Here is a 15,643-nt window from a genome sequence, read left to right as displayed (position 1 = left end):
TGAATTTCTATGAGCACTGTGTTTTTAGGAATCCATAACACGAAGGGAACGTTGGAGTATATTCATTCTGATCTGTGGGGACCATCCAGAGTGCCTTCGAGAGGTGGAGCTAATTATATGCTAACATTTATTGATGATTTTTTCAGAAAAGTTTAGGCGTTCTTCCTGGAGCAGAAAAGCGATGTATTTTTCGCATTTAAGTCTTGAAAAATTATGATTGAAAAATAGACGGGAAAACAGATAATATACATCCGCACAGACAATGGCTTAGAGTTCTGTTCTGATGAGTTTAATAGATTGTGCAAGTCAGAAGGGATCATGAGACACTTGACAGTTCGTCATACTCCACAGCAAAACGGCGTTGCAAAACGAATGAACAGAACAATCATGAAGAAGGTTCGGTGTATGTTGTTAAATGCCAACTTATCGAAGTCATTTTGGGCAGAAGCAGCCTCTACTGCATATTTTTTGATCAACCGATCTCCATTCGTTGCCATTGAGAAAAAAACTCCACAAGAGGTATGGTCTGGTAATCCTGCTAATTATTCTGATTGAAAGATCTTTGGGTGTCTTGTATATGCTCATGTTGATAATGGAAAATTGGAACCGAGATCCATTAAATGCGTTTTTCTTGGTTATAAAGCTGGTGTAAAAGGGTATAAGTTATGGTGTCCTAAAAATAGAAAAGTTATGATTAGCAGAGATGTTATTTTTGATGAAACTGCTATGCTACCTAACTTATCTCTTAAAGTCTCTTCTAATAAAGAAAATCAAAAGCATGTGGAGCATCAGATTAATACAGAGTCAACTCCTCAAGCCAGAATAAAAATTGAGAATAGAGTTGTTTCTTCACCACAATACTCTATCGCCAAAAACAGAACTAAAAGAGATTAAACCTCCAAAGAAATATGTCGAGGCTGATCTAGTTGCTTATGCTTTAAATGTGGCTGAAGATATAGATGTGAATCAAGAGCCATCTAATTATTCTGAGGTGGTTAGCTGTGAAGACTCAGAAAAATGGATGTTTGCTATGCAATAGGAGATGGAATCACTTCACAAAAATAAAACATGGGATCTTGTAAAACTTCCTAAAGGTAAAAAGGCTGTTCGTTGTAAATGGGTGTTTAAAAAGAAAGAAGGGACTCTAGGAGTTGAAGAACCCAGATATAAAGCAAGGCTTGTTGTAAAGGGTTACAGTCAAATTCTAGAAGTGGATTTCACAGATGCGTTCTCTCCAGTTATTAAGCATAGTTCGATTCGAGCTTTGCTTGGTATTGTGGCCATACATGATTTGGAGCTTGAGCAGTTAGATGTAAAAATTACATTTTTACATGGAGAACTTGAGGAGGATATTTACATGCAACAACCAGAGGGTTTTATAGTCTCAGAAAAAGAGGACTATGTTTGCTTGCTGAGAAAGTCCCTTTACGGTTTGAAATAGTCACCAAGACAGTGGTACAAGAGGTTTAATTCCTTTATGACTTCTCATGATTTCAAAAGAAGTAGTTTAGATAGTTGTGTTTACTTTAAGAAAAACAGTGATGGTTCTTTTGTGTATCTACTTCTTTATGTTGATGACATGTTGATAGCCCAACTAAGTGAAGAATTTGAGATGAAAAATTTAGGACCAGCAAAGAAGATACTTGGTATGGAGATTCTTAGAGATAGAAAAGCAAGTAAATTGTACCTAAGTCAGAAGGGTACATTGAGAAAGTTCTTTGCAAGTTCAATATGCAGAGTGCTAAGCCAGTTAGTACTCCTTTAGCAGCCCATTTCAGACTTTCATCGGCTTTGTCTCCACAATCAGATGATGAGATTGAGTACATGTCACATGTTCCATACTCTAGTGTAGTGGGATCTCTCATGTATGCTATGGTTTGTTCACGTCTAGATTTATCATATGCAGTCAATGTAGTTAGCAGATACATAGCAAATCCCAGTAAAGAACATTGAAAAGCAATTCAGTGGATTTTAAGATACTTACGAGGCACTACTAATGTTTGCTTACAGTTTGGAAGAACTAAAGATGGAGTCATAGGGTATGTTGATGCTGATTTTTCTGGAGACCTTGATAGAAGAAGATCTCTCATAGGTTACGTCTTTACAATTGGAGGTTGTGCAATTAGTTGGAAAGCCACTTTGCAAACAACAGTCGCTTTGTTTACCACTGAAGCTGAGTACATGGCGATTACTGAGGCTTGTAAAGAAGCTATTTGGTTGAATGGACTATTTAGTGAACTCAATGAAGACCTTCAAATCAGTACAGTATTTTGTGACAGTCAGAGTGCCATCTTCCTTACAAAAGATCAAATGTTTCATGAGAGAACAAAATATATTGATGTTCGGTATCATTTTGTTCGTGATATTATTGCTCGTGGTGATATTGTTGTGAGCAAAATTAGTACTCATGAAAATCCTGCAGATATGATGACTACGTCACTTCCTATAACCAAGTTTGAGCATTGCTTAGACTTGGTTGGTGTTCATTGTTGAAGTTAAACCCTTAAGAGGTTTTATGGAAGAGGTGGAGAACTTGTTTATTAAAAGTTCGTGATGAAGAACTTGTCCATTGAGAATTTGTGTCAAGGTGGAGATTGTTAGAATTAAGTGACCCAAATTCTTATTTAAATAAAATACGATAAAAAATAAAATAAAAGTAAAATCCATATAGAACTAGACTTCTTTTATTTTATTTTAGAATAAGGTTTTTTAAACCTTATTAAACTCCATCTATTTTATATTGATTAGGATAAGGTGTTTTAATCCTACTAGAATATGGCTTTACAAGCCTATAAATAGACATAGTCTATTCCTCTTGTATTGATTCAAATTTTCGACATAGTGAATTTTCTTCTCCTCTACCCGTGGTTTTTTCCCGAAAGGGTTTCCATGTAAAATTTGTGTGTTCTTTATCTTTATTTTATTTTATTTTTCACAATAGTTAACTTTTAAAGTTTCTCTGCATGCAAATGAATCATTGTTTCCTTACATATATATGTCTTTGTTTTGATTCTAATATGGTCAAAGGCAAAGCTAGGGGGCTGGCAGGGGACCTGGTCCCCCCTAAAATGAAAAATTATTATTTAAGACCTTGAAAAATTTTTAAAATTTTAAATTAGTAAAGGTAAAATTGTACTTTGGCTTCCTAAAATTATAAAAATTCAATTTAATCCTTTAAAAATTATAAAGATATAGACTATAAAAAATTAAAATTTTATTCGGCCCCCCTAAAAAAGTATTCTGGCTTCGCCCCTGGATATGGTTATTATGCTTAGCTAACCAAGAAAGAGGAGGCTCAAACGATAAAAGAAAGATTTAAGCAGATGTAGTCGGTATCAACTTTCAGGTATTTTGCTGGTGAGTTTCTTAACTCAAATTCACAGTGTTTGTTTTTATGTATATCGATACTATGTTGTTGTGGGATGTTTGTCGTACTGTTGAAGTATACAAAGTGTTGATCTACAGACACATGTCTAGTTGTATGTATAAGTTTGTTGTGTTGATTAATTGTTATTGGTAAAATAATTACTGAAAAGGCTATCATTGAAATAGTCTGATAGGTGATATGTTTGGTATGATTTGTGTTGTGTTATTAACAGTATGTTTAGTTGAATGCTTGTTATGTGTTAGTTGTGAAAATGAATGTTATGCGGAGTGTGGAGGTATATAATGGCGAATAGAATATGAAGAAATGTCATGTTGTGCACTTTGTGCCACATGTTATTGGTTTTGATAAGGCTTGAGTGGGTTGTATAGAGAATGTATGCACATTATTTTGGTTTTACGAAGGTTCAATTGCATTGTAGGGAGATATATGCGCACATGTTTATGAAAACCCTACATAGGTTCTTTCAAGTGTGAGACTCTGCTGAGTCTAAGGCTTAAAGCCTCATGTAAGCAAGTCTTATGACTATGGGCACATGCAAGATAAGGTAGTCCGCTGGACTTATCTCATGATTCAAGTTACGACAATCCGCTGGATTAGTTCTCTAAGCTTCATAACAAAACTATACGTGGAATTTTTCCATGCAAAAGTCCATAGAACAGTTCACGTTTATGAATTTGCAACTATATATAAATATTTGCCTATGGATCTGCATGTATGAGTCTGTCATATATGAGTCCTCCATATATGAGTTCGCATCCATGAATCTTCTTTATGAATCTGTATATATAACAGTCCGCTGGATTTATCTTTATGACTCAAGCTATGGCAGCCTACTGATCTTATATTCATGTTGCAAGTTTAAGACTTCAAAATGACTATCTCTCACAAGAGTCAGTATGAACTATTATCCAAGCAAGAGATCGCATGGGCTTGTCTTTATGTTATAGCTACGAGAGTTCGTATAAATTATTTTTCTCAAGCCAAAACCAACAGGGATCATCTTTTATGTAGGAGTCTACCAAGGACTATTTTTAAATCGAGAGTTCACAGTGATTATCCGCCAAACAAGAGGATGCAGATGAACCCGCATATATGAATCTTTGATTATGATTCTGCATATAAAGGTTCACAAGTATGGTCTACAAGTATGTATTCACCAAACTCGAGTCCTTGTATATAAGATTTTACGTGTAAATTTGCATGTAAAAATTCTCCAAGTGTGAATCTCCATGAATGAGTTTCTGCAAGTGTGAATCTCCATGTATTGCTAAGATAATTCGCATATGTCCTGCTAGCAGAAGAGGTAATAATTCGTCTTCTATGAAATCATCACAAATGTGTAAGCGAAATCATTCCATATTATAGCCTATAGCACAAGTGATAGAAATAGAAGATTGTGACAATACAGAAAGTGTACAAATTTTTAAGTTAAGCCAACATAAGGCATGGCAAGAGTACACCAGGAAGATGTGCGGACTATACTTGCACAAGTGATGTAAAACAGGAGATCAAACCCATGAAGTTCTTGTTGGAAAATTGGGTTTGAAAAACACAGAGGGAAATAAGTTTAAGGGAAAATAAAGAGTTTTAAAAATTTTTCCAAAAATAATTACTTGGTTGTGATATCTAAAATAATAAATACTTGATCAAAATTGTACGTTTTCGATTTGTCTAGGATGAACACTTCGACCATGTAGTCTTCTCCGCTATCCTCAAGCTCACGTCTGTCAAGTGTGGGCTTGCTTCGAATCAAAAAAATTTCTACAAAATTACTAGTAGGGTAATTTTGTAATTTCACTAAACTTTTGGGTCAAGTTGTAAATAAGAAAAATATCTCTAGAAATCTTCTGAAATAATTTTCTCAGAGAATTTTCTCTCTACAACTTTCTCTTAAATTCAAGTGTGTAAAAAATAATGACCCATGGCTCTTTTTATATAATGAGAGTTTAGAGAGTTCAATTATAATTAAACTTAATCATTTTAATATTAAATTAAAATAATCATTATCAAGATAAGTATAAATTAAATTTAATATTAAATTTATTAAAATAATATTATTTTAGAATAGTTAATCTGAAATCAAATTATTCGGTAGAATCCTAGTAGGAGTGTAATTCTTCCACCGCTCAACTGTCGAAGAACCACCGCCACCAACCATCCGCCAGCCACCAAATTTTCGTCGTTGGCACTGTCATGCCCGGTGGTGTCATCGCAAGCGCGACACCCTCACAGCACTCGAGTCAATTCGACTACTGCTGATTCTGTTTGGATAGTGACAGTTCGATCAGTCTAGTCCAACCATCGATTGGACTATCAGCTCGATTTCACATATCAGACCCGGTTCGACCAGTTTTTGGGTCTCAATCTCGGTTTTTAGTTCTCAGTTCCAATTTTCGATCTCAAGTCCAATCTTCAAGTTCAATTACCCATTGGCCAATTATCTTACTTGAAAATTAATTTTTAAAAATATCATATTTATTTTAATTAATTTGATTAATTTATTTTTGTTTGATCAAGATTAATTTTCCCAAAAATCTTTATATTTTTCAAAATATATTTTTCAAGAAAATTCTTTAATCAAATTCTCTAATTTAACAATTCTCACGGTCGCCCAATTTAATTTTGCATCGAATAAATCAACTCAATTAAATTATTTCCAAAGTCATAGAATTTCCTTCTGATTCAAATGCAATTCGATCAAGCTTTTGTTGAACTAGCAGAGGGACCAATCAGGCATATACAATTAAGGCTTTCAATATGGAAAAAAAATTCAGCTTTTAATATGGGAAAAAAGTTCAGACTAAAATAAATAAATTAAATGCCTAGGACTTTCAATTTTTCATCATAAACGTTTCATCTCCTAGGACCCCAAAAATTTTTCAACTTTTATTGTATTACATTTTATAATTTTTGTTAAAAGTAACCTGATTTATTATTTCGCTTAAGGCTCCAAAAAATGTCAAGAACGAATCTAAAAGTAAAAATATTATCTTAGTGTGTGATAAAACTTAAATCACTTTGTACAAAATTGAAAGATAATACATCATCTTTCATGATAATACCTCATGGATATAGAGAAACTAAACTATTTCAAAAATTCTTTGATGTTTATCTTTATTTTTTTCACAATTACTCTGCACTGTAGAATTGAATTTAACATCAATTTAACATCTATTTTCCACTCCTAAATGAGCTAAATCTGAAAATTGAGGCTATCATGGGTTAAATCATGAACGATCATCTCAATAATAGTGTATGACAACTGACTGCATTATTTAGAAATGGCCCGCCGTTCGTTGGATGAGTCAACCTCAAAGCCGCTGCATGCCATGAATACCTCAAAACAGTAGTAAAGGTTTTTTTTTCTTCAAGGATAAATTTTGCTTTTATCAGTTGGGTTTTATTTTTTTTTAGTTAAATTAAGCAGTAAATTTAACTACTAATTTTTTAAAATATTAAATTTTTAAATACCATAATTTACAATTTGTGTATACTTCATGTTAATTTATTATTATTTTAATTTTAAATTATTTATTTTTATAATTTTTAAATTATTTATTGATGTGACATATAAAATAAAGTCTCATATTAATATTATTGTAAATTTAATGTTTTAGTCAATATTTTCGTTAAAAAATTCGACTGTCTTTCAATGTCAATGGTCAAATTTAGCTCAAAATAGAAATAAAGTCCAAATTTAGCTCAAAAAAATAAAGATCAAATTGATTAAAAAAAAGGATAAACATTAATGACTAAATTTAGTGTTATTCCTTTTTTTGTAAAATAGAAATGGATTGAAGTGGAAGAAATGTTTGACAAAAGAAGGGACCAAGATAAAATTAATAAAATGTTAAAATGTGACACAAGTTTTTGTACATTTCAAAAATAAGAATTTAGTCCTTGTACTTATATTTAATGGAGTTTAGTCTTTCTACTTTTCAGATTTTAAAATTCAAGTTTAATTGTTAACACTGTTAATTTTTTGTTAAATTTAAATTAGTTACAAATTCAATTTTTAATTACATGGTTAACAAGTGAGTTTTTTTTATTTCAAAATATCATAGCAACAAATTTAATAAAAAATTTAATTGTGTTAACAGTTGAACCTAAATTTTGAAATCTAAAAGTAGAGTGATTAAATTCCATGAAATAAAAGTATAGGAACTAAATTCTAATTTTCAAAAAATACAGGGACTTATAGCATATTTTAACCTTAATAAAATTAAAAATTAATTTATGGATTTTGATTGGATTTTTATTGAATTTGGTTCGATTTTAATTTGGATAATAAATGAATATATTACGTTAAATTTGATTTTAGGTTTATAAGTTACAAATTTTTGAATAATAATTTATTTGGCCCTTCATTTTATTTTTCATTTCTTTTAGCCCTTAAACTTGTATTATTTGTCAAAAACCTCAAAATGGATAGAAAATATAATATTTGTTAACTTTCTTGATGTGACATATCGTAGATTGCCACGTGTATGCCACGGTAGCAATTAATTAACTTTAAATTTTTCAAAATTTTAAAAATAATATATTTTAATATTTATTTCATAATTTTAATTTTTAAAATACTTTTTATATTTTTTGAAATTTTAATTTTAAAAATTAATTAATTAATGACATGGCAATCCACGCAGATCCCATATTAACAAAGTTAATAAATGTTAACTTTTCTATCTATTTTAATGTGATATTATAAACAACATAAGTTTAACGACAAAATAAATAAAATAAATAACTAAAATAACATTTTATTTTATAAAATTAAAGAATCAAACAAATCATTATACATTTTTTCAAAACCGAACCCTTGGGTAATCCATGATAATGGCGCAAAACCTAATAATTTTTGGGAGATGTTAATTTTTGTTAGTGATTTAAATATAAATATACATTAATACATATATGAAGCCTTGTAGAGCTATGCCCACCTTGGTTAAATGAAACAATTTCATTGTTGGGACATCCTAAATATTAACGATTTAATTTAATTTTTAATCTCTTGCTTAAATAAAAATATTGTATTTTTGATCCCTTACAAAAAATTAATAACTCAACTGAAGCCTTTTAATATAAAAGTTTTAAACTTTGATTATAATTTTATTCAAGGATGAAACTAGAAACTCTTGTAGGGTTGAAATTAAATTTTGAATTTTACAATAGTAAAATGTAATTTTATCATTTTAATAGTCTATATCTTTATAATTTTTAAAGGATTAAATTAATTTTTATATTTTAAGGGTCAAAGTATAATTTTACCTTTATTAATTTAAATTTTTAAAAAATTTAAAGAGCTTAAATGATTTTTTTTTATTTTAGGGCTCGACGCCCTAGTTCTGCCTCTGATTTTATCTCCAACTTTTAACACAAAATTCTCAAATTAGCGTAGATTATGTTTAAATTAATGTTTTCAAATCATATCTAAGAGCAAAGGCAAATCTGAGGCAGGTAGGGATCATGACCCTCTAAAATAGAAATTTTCAAAATTGTTATATAAATCCTTATTAAATGATTATATTTAAAATTAATTTATAATAAAATTACATTTTGATCCCTAAAAATAAAATAAAATTATGTTTAATCCCTTCAAAAATAATATAAATTATTATGTTTTGATCTATCAAGAATTTAATATTCAATTCCACCCTAAAATTTTCTAAATTCTCCCCTCAAATAAAAATCTTGGAATGAAAATTTTGAGATTAAAGAATGAGATGGGGAGTTTGGTTACCTATCATAAAATTTTTAAAATTAAAAGGAGAAATAGAAGTATCAAATCTACCAAATTATTTTTCTCAAAAGTTAAATAAATAATTTTCAAAGATCTTAAAGTATAATGTCGATTATAATGTCTCCCTAAGGGGGTAGTGTCGGTGGTTTATTGCAAAAGGAAAACATTATTAGTCTAAAATCATGATGAATCCTTGGTAATTATTTAGTAGACTTGTTAATTAAGCATATGCATTATATAATTAAAATTATGTTTTATATATTTTTTATAAAATAAAAAATAGCATTGCAATCAACATTCTTATAAGCTAACTTTATGATGATCAACCTCTTTGGCTCTTTGCTACCTAATTAACCATCAAATTTTGGTGCTTGAAATTACAATGAAAGGGGAAATGCTTTCTTCTTAAGAATCTCATCTAGAGGAGCTCATGGTCGGGTTGGGTTCAAGCCAGGCCCAACTAAAAATTTAGATCTATTTGTTAGGTTCGAGTTTGCCCCGAATAAAAATATTAAAATTCAGACTCGGCTCACCTCGTATTAATTTTTATATAATTTTAAATATATATATATATAAATAAAAATACTAAAATATTAAAATAAATATTTCTTAGCAAGTTGAAAATAGATTTTAAAAAATATATATACTTAAATAACACTAATATAGATGCAACTTAACAAGCAAATAGCTCCAAAATAATAACAAAATTAACAATAAAACAAGTATTATACAATATCCAAACAATAACAACATAATAATAATAACATAATAGTGAAATGGTAGCAAAATAGGGAGAAAGCAACAACAAAATAGCATTTTTTTTTCCTTTTATGAATTTGGGCCTGGTCAAGTCCATACCAAAAATATATGTCTTACTCGAGGCCTAGCCTATTTTTTAAACGGGTCTTATTGTTATGCCAAAACCTATTTTTCGACCTTATATTTTTACCAAAACCCTCCCACTTTTCGAATGGGGCCGGGTGGTCCATCCCATGAGTTGGTCTAATCTCATCTTATCAATTAAGTCTTAACTTAATTGGCATAGACATTGTTGCTAATGCAGGAGGACATGGATTCATGTATACTGAAGCACATTATCCTCTTATTTATGGGTTAGATGAAGGGCTATAGATAGTTCTAGACATTATCTTTTAAAATGAGTAGATAGAATCATAGCCTATAATTATAATTTTTAAAAATAGTATTAAATAAAAAAAATGAGGAGACAAGAAATTCTAGTAGGATTTCCTTTTAAAAAAATTATTATTAGGCTCCATTGGTGGTCCTTGTATGCAAGACTTTTTTGCTTTTAGTTGGTCCTCTTAATGGACCTATGAAAGCTGTTTCCTATGAATGATTAAAGGCAATGGTGACTGCCTTTTGAAGGAAAAAACTTTAATAGGAATGACTTTATTGCTTTGCTTTACAACTCCAACCTACAAGGAAAATGAGATTTATATTAATCTAAATTTTATCATTAAACTATGACTTTTTAATACTGAATTTTGTTCTAATTTTATTTTAATTTCATTATTATTGTGTATTATGATTTTAACTTGATTGATTTTTTAAAAAAAATATCGAATTTTAAATAGTTCATAAAATATTCTAGTCATGCAAGTCACAAATGTTGATTTTATGTTGTTTTATTTTATTGGAAAATCAATTTTAATTTGCGGTGGAAAAATTTAATTTAATTTTTTTAAAAATATTAGTAACTATTTTTTAAGGTTACGACTTACGATTATATCAACAATTGTAATCAGGATCAATCAATAAAAATATTAAACTAAACATTTAATTCAATTCAAATAAAAATAAACAAACGTAATTGCTAGACCCAGATTAGACCGATCGATTGAATAAAAAACAAATAGGATTAGCAGTTTGACTGATACCATATAATCGAAAAAAAAGAAGGGATAAACTAGTAAAAAAAATCAGTGAAACCAATTAAAAACCATTAAAAGCATATTTAATTTTATTATTATAATTTACAAAAATCAACGTTTATGTTACTATCCTTATTTATTGTGTGTTTTCTTTTTTAAATTTTTAGAATTTTCGCAATAAAATCCGACGTTATAATCTCAAAATCTATTGATAGACTCATATATTGATAAGTAATCACATCTACTATACACACTTAGTATTAAATAAACTATAATAGAGGTTATTATATTAAGATTTAGATTGTATTTTAATTTTTTATTCAACAATTAGACATATTAATCTATATACGTTAAATTAAAGAATAAAACAGTTTTTTTATTAAAATTTTATCTATTTCTACTGTTAAAAAACAGTCTTTGTACGTCCACATGAGATATACATGGCATGCCACATGCCACTGTTTGGTTATTCAGTCAACCACGCTAGTTTTTAACGACACAAATAGATAAAATTTTTAACTAAAGAAATTAATTTACTCTTTAATCTAACACAGATAAACTAATTTATTTATTTTTAAATACAATACCACCAGAATATTTTTAATTTTATATGTTATATGTATGCAAAGATAACGTCATGTGAATTGGGGTAAGGGCATAATTCATAAAGGTGATTACATGTAAAGATGAAAAAGGAAGGAAAAATATGTGGCACATCAAAAATGAAAAATATGTTGGGGTACTCAATATCTCCAACCTACTTCATTTCCAAAAAGGGAAAAAGTAAAAAAAAAAAAAACACACACACACACTTTAAAAAATAATTTAACATTAATTAATTTATAATAAAATATGTCAAACAAAAATTAATACACTATTAGTCAATTGAGTCTTAACTAATTTGGCATTAGTATTGTTGTTAGTGTATGAGAACGTAAGTTCGAGCGTGTTTAAGTGCATTTATTAGAATGAATTATGAATAGTTTTAAACATTATATCAACTTAAAATTTTTTCAATAATTTTACAAATAAATTAATTTTTAAAAAAATAATATACAATGCAAAGGGTTTTTTTATATATATAGAGAGAGAACAAAGTTGTTAACCAACTAATTTAAATAATATAAAAGAATGGTATTGCCATACATAACCAACATTCAAAATGGTAACATATAAAATATAATACAAAAGATGTTCAAATTTATGCAAAGTGGTATAGCCATAGCCTTCTTTTTGACTTTTAGATGATTTGAGATTTAGTTTAACTAATCCATCTTATCAATTTAAGATGTAATATTTAATAATTTTGAAGTTTTAATTTTAACATTTGTAAATTCTTTGATTTTTCTAAAATAAATATTACAATATTTTAATATCATATCAAATTATTTAATTAATTTTTAGTTAAAATTTAGTGTCGAATATATTTAAAATACACGGATCAAATTACGTGGATAACTTAAATATGAAATGTTATAAAAAATAAAATACATTTCTTAAATTTTATTGATATTTTCTATTTTAACATCATTCAAGCTATTCCTATAATAGATATATACAAATTTATAATTTGATTCGCTTTTTAAATATATTATGTATTAAATTTAAATTGATAATTTAGTATCTAATTGATGATCCTTCATGTCCATTTTATTATCGATAAAGACTATGCCTCTTAATATTATTCTCTCAAAAATTCAAATAGAATTCTCTTTAGAAATGTAATACATTTTATCACTTCGTTCAATTTTTATTAGTGATGCGGCATGGTTATTTAAAATTTAATTCGAATATTTAAAATTTATCAATAAATTTAAAATTTGTATCATAGTTTGGGGTTGGGAAATTAAATTTTTTTTTTTAATCTGATGCGTTTATTTTATTTAAAAAATGAAAAGGCAAATGACCAAAAAGCCAACAAACAAGTTCACCCCACCTAAAAGCTTTAGATTGGTTTTTGTAAATCACACTCAAAACAATGAAGCCTTTCTTCCACCAAACTTAATTCCACTACCCCAAAAAACAAAACCCATTGAAAGCAAACGCAAATGGAAGAAAAGAAGAAGAAGAAGAAGCAAAAACATGAACACCCCAATGATCAAACCACAAAACCAACCTCAGAATTCTCATTCAAACCAAGTTCCGAAGTGAAAGGTCTAAGATTCGGCGGTCAGTTCATAGTTAAATCCTTCACAATCCGACGGGCAAAGCCACTCGAACTACTCAAGCTCCTCGATTTCACCCCACCATCACACAAACCCCCCAACAACAAAATCCCTTTCCCTTCAACCACAGCTTTTTTGCCTACCAATTTCACCATCTTAGCTCACCAAGCTTGGCACACACTCACTTTGGGTCTAGGCACTAAGAAATCGAAGGTGCTTTTGTTCGTTTTCGAATCGGAAACCATGAAAATCTCGGTGGATAAGATTTGGCCAAATGAGATCCCGCTTGGTGAAGTGAATAAGAAGCTGATAAGGGGATTGAAAGGGTGCGAAATGGCGAGGTTTAAGTTCAGGAAAGGTTGCTTAACATTCTATGTTTATGCAGTTAGAGGTAATGGAAATGTGGGTTTTCGTTGTGCTGATGATTTGAGGATTGTTTTGCAATCTGTTGTTGAACTCAATGATTTCTTGGATCATACTGCTATGCTTGCTATGCCTAATCAGAGAAGCCTTAATTACAGTGATCCAGTTGCAATGGCTCACTAATTTTTCTTCTTTTTTTCTTAATGGGGGATTGGTTTATTTGTTGGATCATCTTTGTTCATGTTATTAGTTTTCCTTAAATCTTTAAGAAAAAAAGAATTGTAGTATGAATAAATTTGCAATAGTGCATACTTTTTTTCTGGGAAATTTTTCAACAATTATATATTTTTTTTCTTTTATTTTGCTTTAGCATTCAAACTTCTAGGCATGATTTATGCAAACTTTATCAAATGGTTAAAATGTATAATAGCTCCTATATTTTTCATAAATTTAGAATCTAACTCTTATACTTCTATTTTTTAAGAAATTAGTCTCTTTATTTTCTAAATTTTAAAATTTAAGTTCAATTTTTGGCATTGTTAAATTTACTTTTTACCTAAATTAGTCCCTATGTTTAGCAATTATTTTCATATTAAAACTTAAATTTTAAATTTTCAAAAAGAATATCAAGACTAATTTAAAAATTAAAATTTAAGCCTCTTGCAAAATTCCTAAAAAGTAATTTAACTCTATATCTTATCATTATACTCACTTGATGATAAAATTGATTTTTAAAAATATTATTTTAATCATCAGATTAAATTCTAAATTCAATTTAACAAATAAATTATTAGATTAAATTATTGCATAAACTGACTATACATGTTTTCTGCAAATAAAAAAAGAAGAAGAGAAAACCCTAAATGTACCTTTTGTTATTGTTTTTATTTATCAATACATTTCCAAGTTCCAAATGTTAATTTATTAATAATATCTCAATTTCATAGCTTACATACGTCCAAAACTTTGCCTCAAAAACGATGCTGAATTTCTTGTAAAATGTGCTCTTTAAAACAAAGCCCGTGAAACCAAGCGGCTGAGCTGCCTGGCTGCGGTGCCTCCTTGGCCCCCCCAACACCGTCAGGGCCTGCAATTTCATTTGCAGAATGTGATGGAAGGTGCATGAATTTACAGTTTGATGATAATGATGATGATGATTAAAATATTTATTTCTTGAGAAAATAAAATATATAATAAAGAAGAAAAGAGTGGAGGACCAACCTTTCCATTCTACCCAATCCTTTTATGTCCATAAAGTAAAAAGGAAAAGAAAAGGGTAATTTACATAGGTTTTTACCCAATTATTAACAAAATTTCTCCTTTCATCATTTAATTATTTAACTTTTTTTTTAATCACCCGTAGTTAAATAATTAGCGAAAAATAATTTAACACCTTTTAAAATTAGTATTATAGTAACTTTAACACTCAAGATTTATAAATTGTGTCAATTTAGTCTTGATTCTAAAAATTCAATAATAAACATTTACACTCCGTGTAGGTTGGTTTTTTTTTTTTAATTTTACGTTTTTTATGATATTGAGGGTTAATTTTGAAAGAATAAAAAAAAGCAAAAAATATTATTTTGGATTTTAGATATTTTCATTTTTTGTATATTTTCGATCAAATTTAATTGATAAATCTATTTTCTTTTAATTTTTTAAGTGAAAGGATCACAAAAATAATAAATCTGCAATCAACCCCATGTCTTACTTATAATCCAACTAACTCAGCGATCATTTATTTTTCACATACTCACCATTTTCCCTCCCATCAAAACCACAACACAAGAAAATTTATAATCAAACTATTCACACCTTTACATTGAACCAACAATCCAAAAAGAAAAAATAAATCAACGAGCCCCCAACAAGACTTACATAAGCAAAGGGACAAAATAAATCAAAGAAAAGAGAATCAAAATATCAACAAAAAAAGGAGACTCAAACGTGTTAAATTCAGTCATGAGTTATCAGAGAGTTCTAGGGATGAAGGTTCAACCCAAAGGTCAAGGAGAAAGTCTCAGAGTATATGTAGATGCTTATTCATGCATTTATTTGGCTACTTATGCTAACTTTATTTGGCTGCTTAGTTCAT

The 15,643-nt window shown here is 29.0% G+C and overlaps 1 protein-coding gene and 1 long non-coding RNA gene across 2 annotated transcripts; one reads left to right on the top strand and one right to left on the bottom strand.

Annotated features, from left to right (window-relative positions):
* The first annotated feature begins 12,959 nt into the window (after positions 1-12,959).
* Positions 12,960-13,875, top strand: LOC108462883 (uncharacterized). The gene has a single exon (XM_017762792.2). It carries the CDS (start codon positions 13,069-13,071, stop codon positions 13,729-13,731), a length of 663 nt encoding a protein of 220 aa, XP_017618281.1. The 5' UTR covers positions 12,960-13,068; the 3' UTR covers positions 13,732-13,875.
* Positions 13,876-14,402: 527 nt separating this feature from the next.
* Positions 14,403-14,857, bottom strand: LOC128282320 (uncharacterized). The gene is made up of 2 exons (XR_008272557.1): positions 14,770-14,857; positions 14,403-14,635 (listed from the first exon to the last, which is right to left on the bottom strand). It is a non-coding gene; the product is annotated as an uncharacterized LOC128282320 (long non-coding RNA).
* Positions 14,858-15,643: the final 786 nt, after the last annotated feature.

Source organism: Gossypium arboreum, chromosome 10, assembly GCF_025698485.1.
Source record: "Gossypium arboreum isolate Shixiya-1 chromosome 10, ASM2569848v2, whole genome shotgun sequence".
NCBI classification, from domain to species: domain Eukaryota; kingdom Viridiplantae; phylum Streptophyta; class Magnoliopsida; order Malvales; family Malvaceae; genus Gossypium; species Gossypium arboreum.
This window is presented reverse-complemented; position numbering and strand designations above follow the sequence as displayed.

Excerpts from the sequence above, each read along its gene's own strand:
- LOC108462883 (XM_017762792.2), top strand. The coding sequence starts at position 13,069 with ATGGAAGAAAAGAAGAAGAAGAAGAAGCAAAAACATGAACACCCCAAT.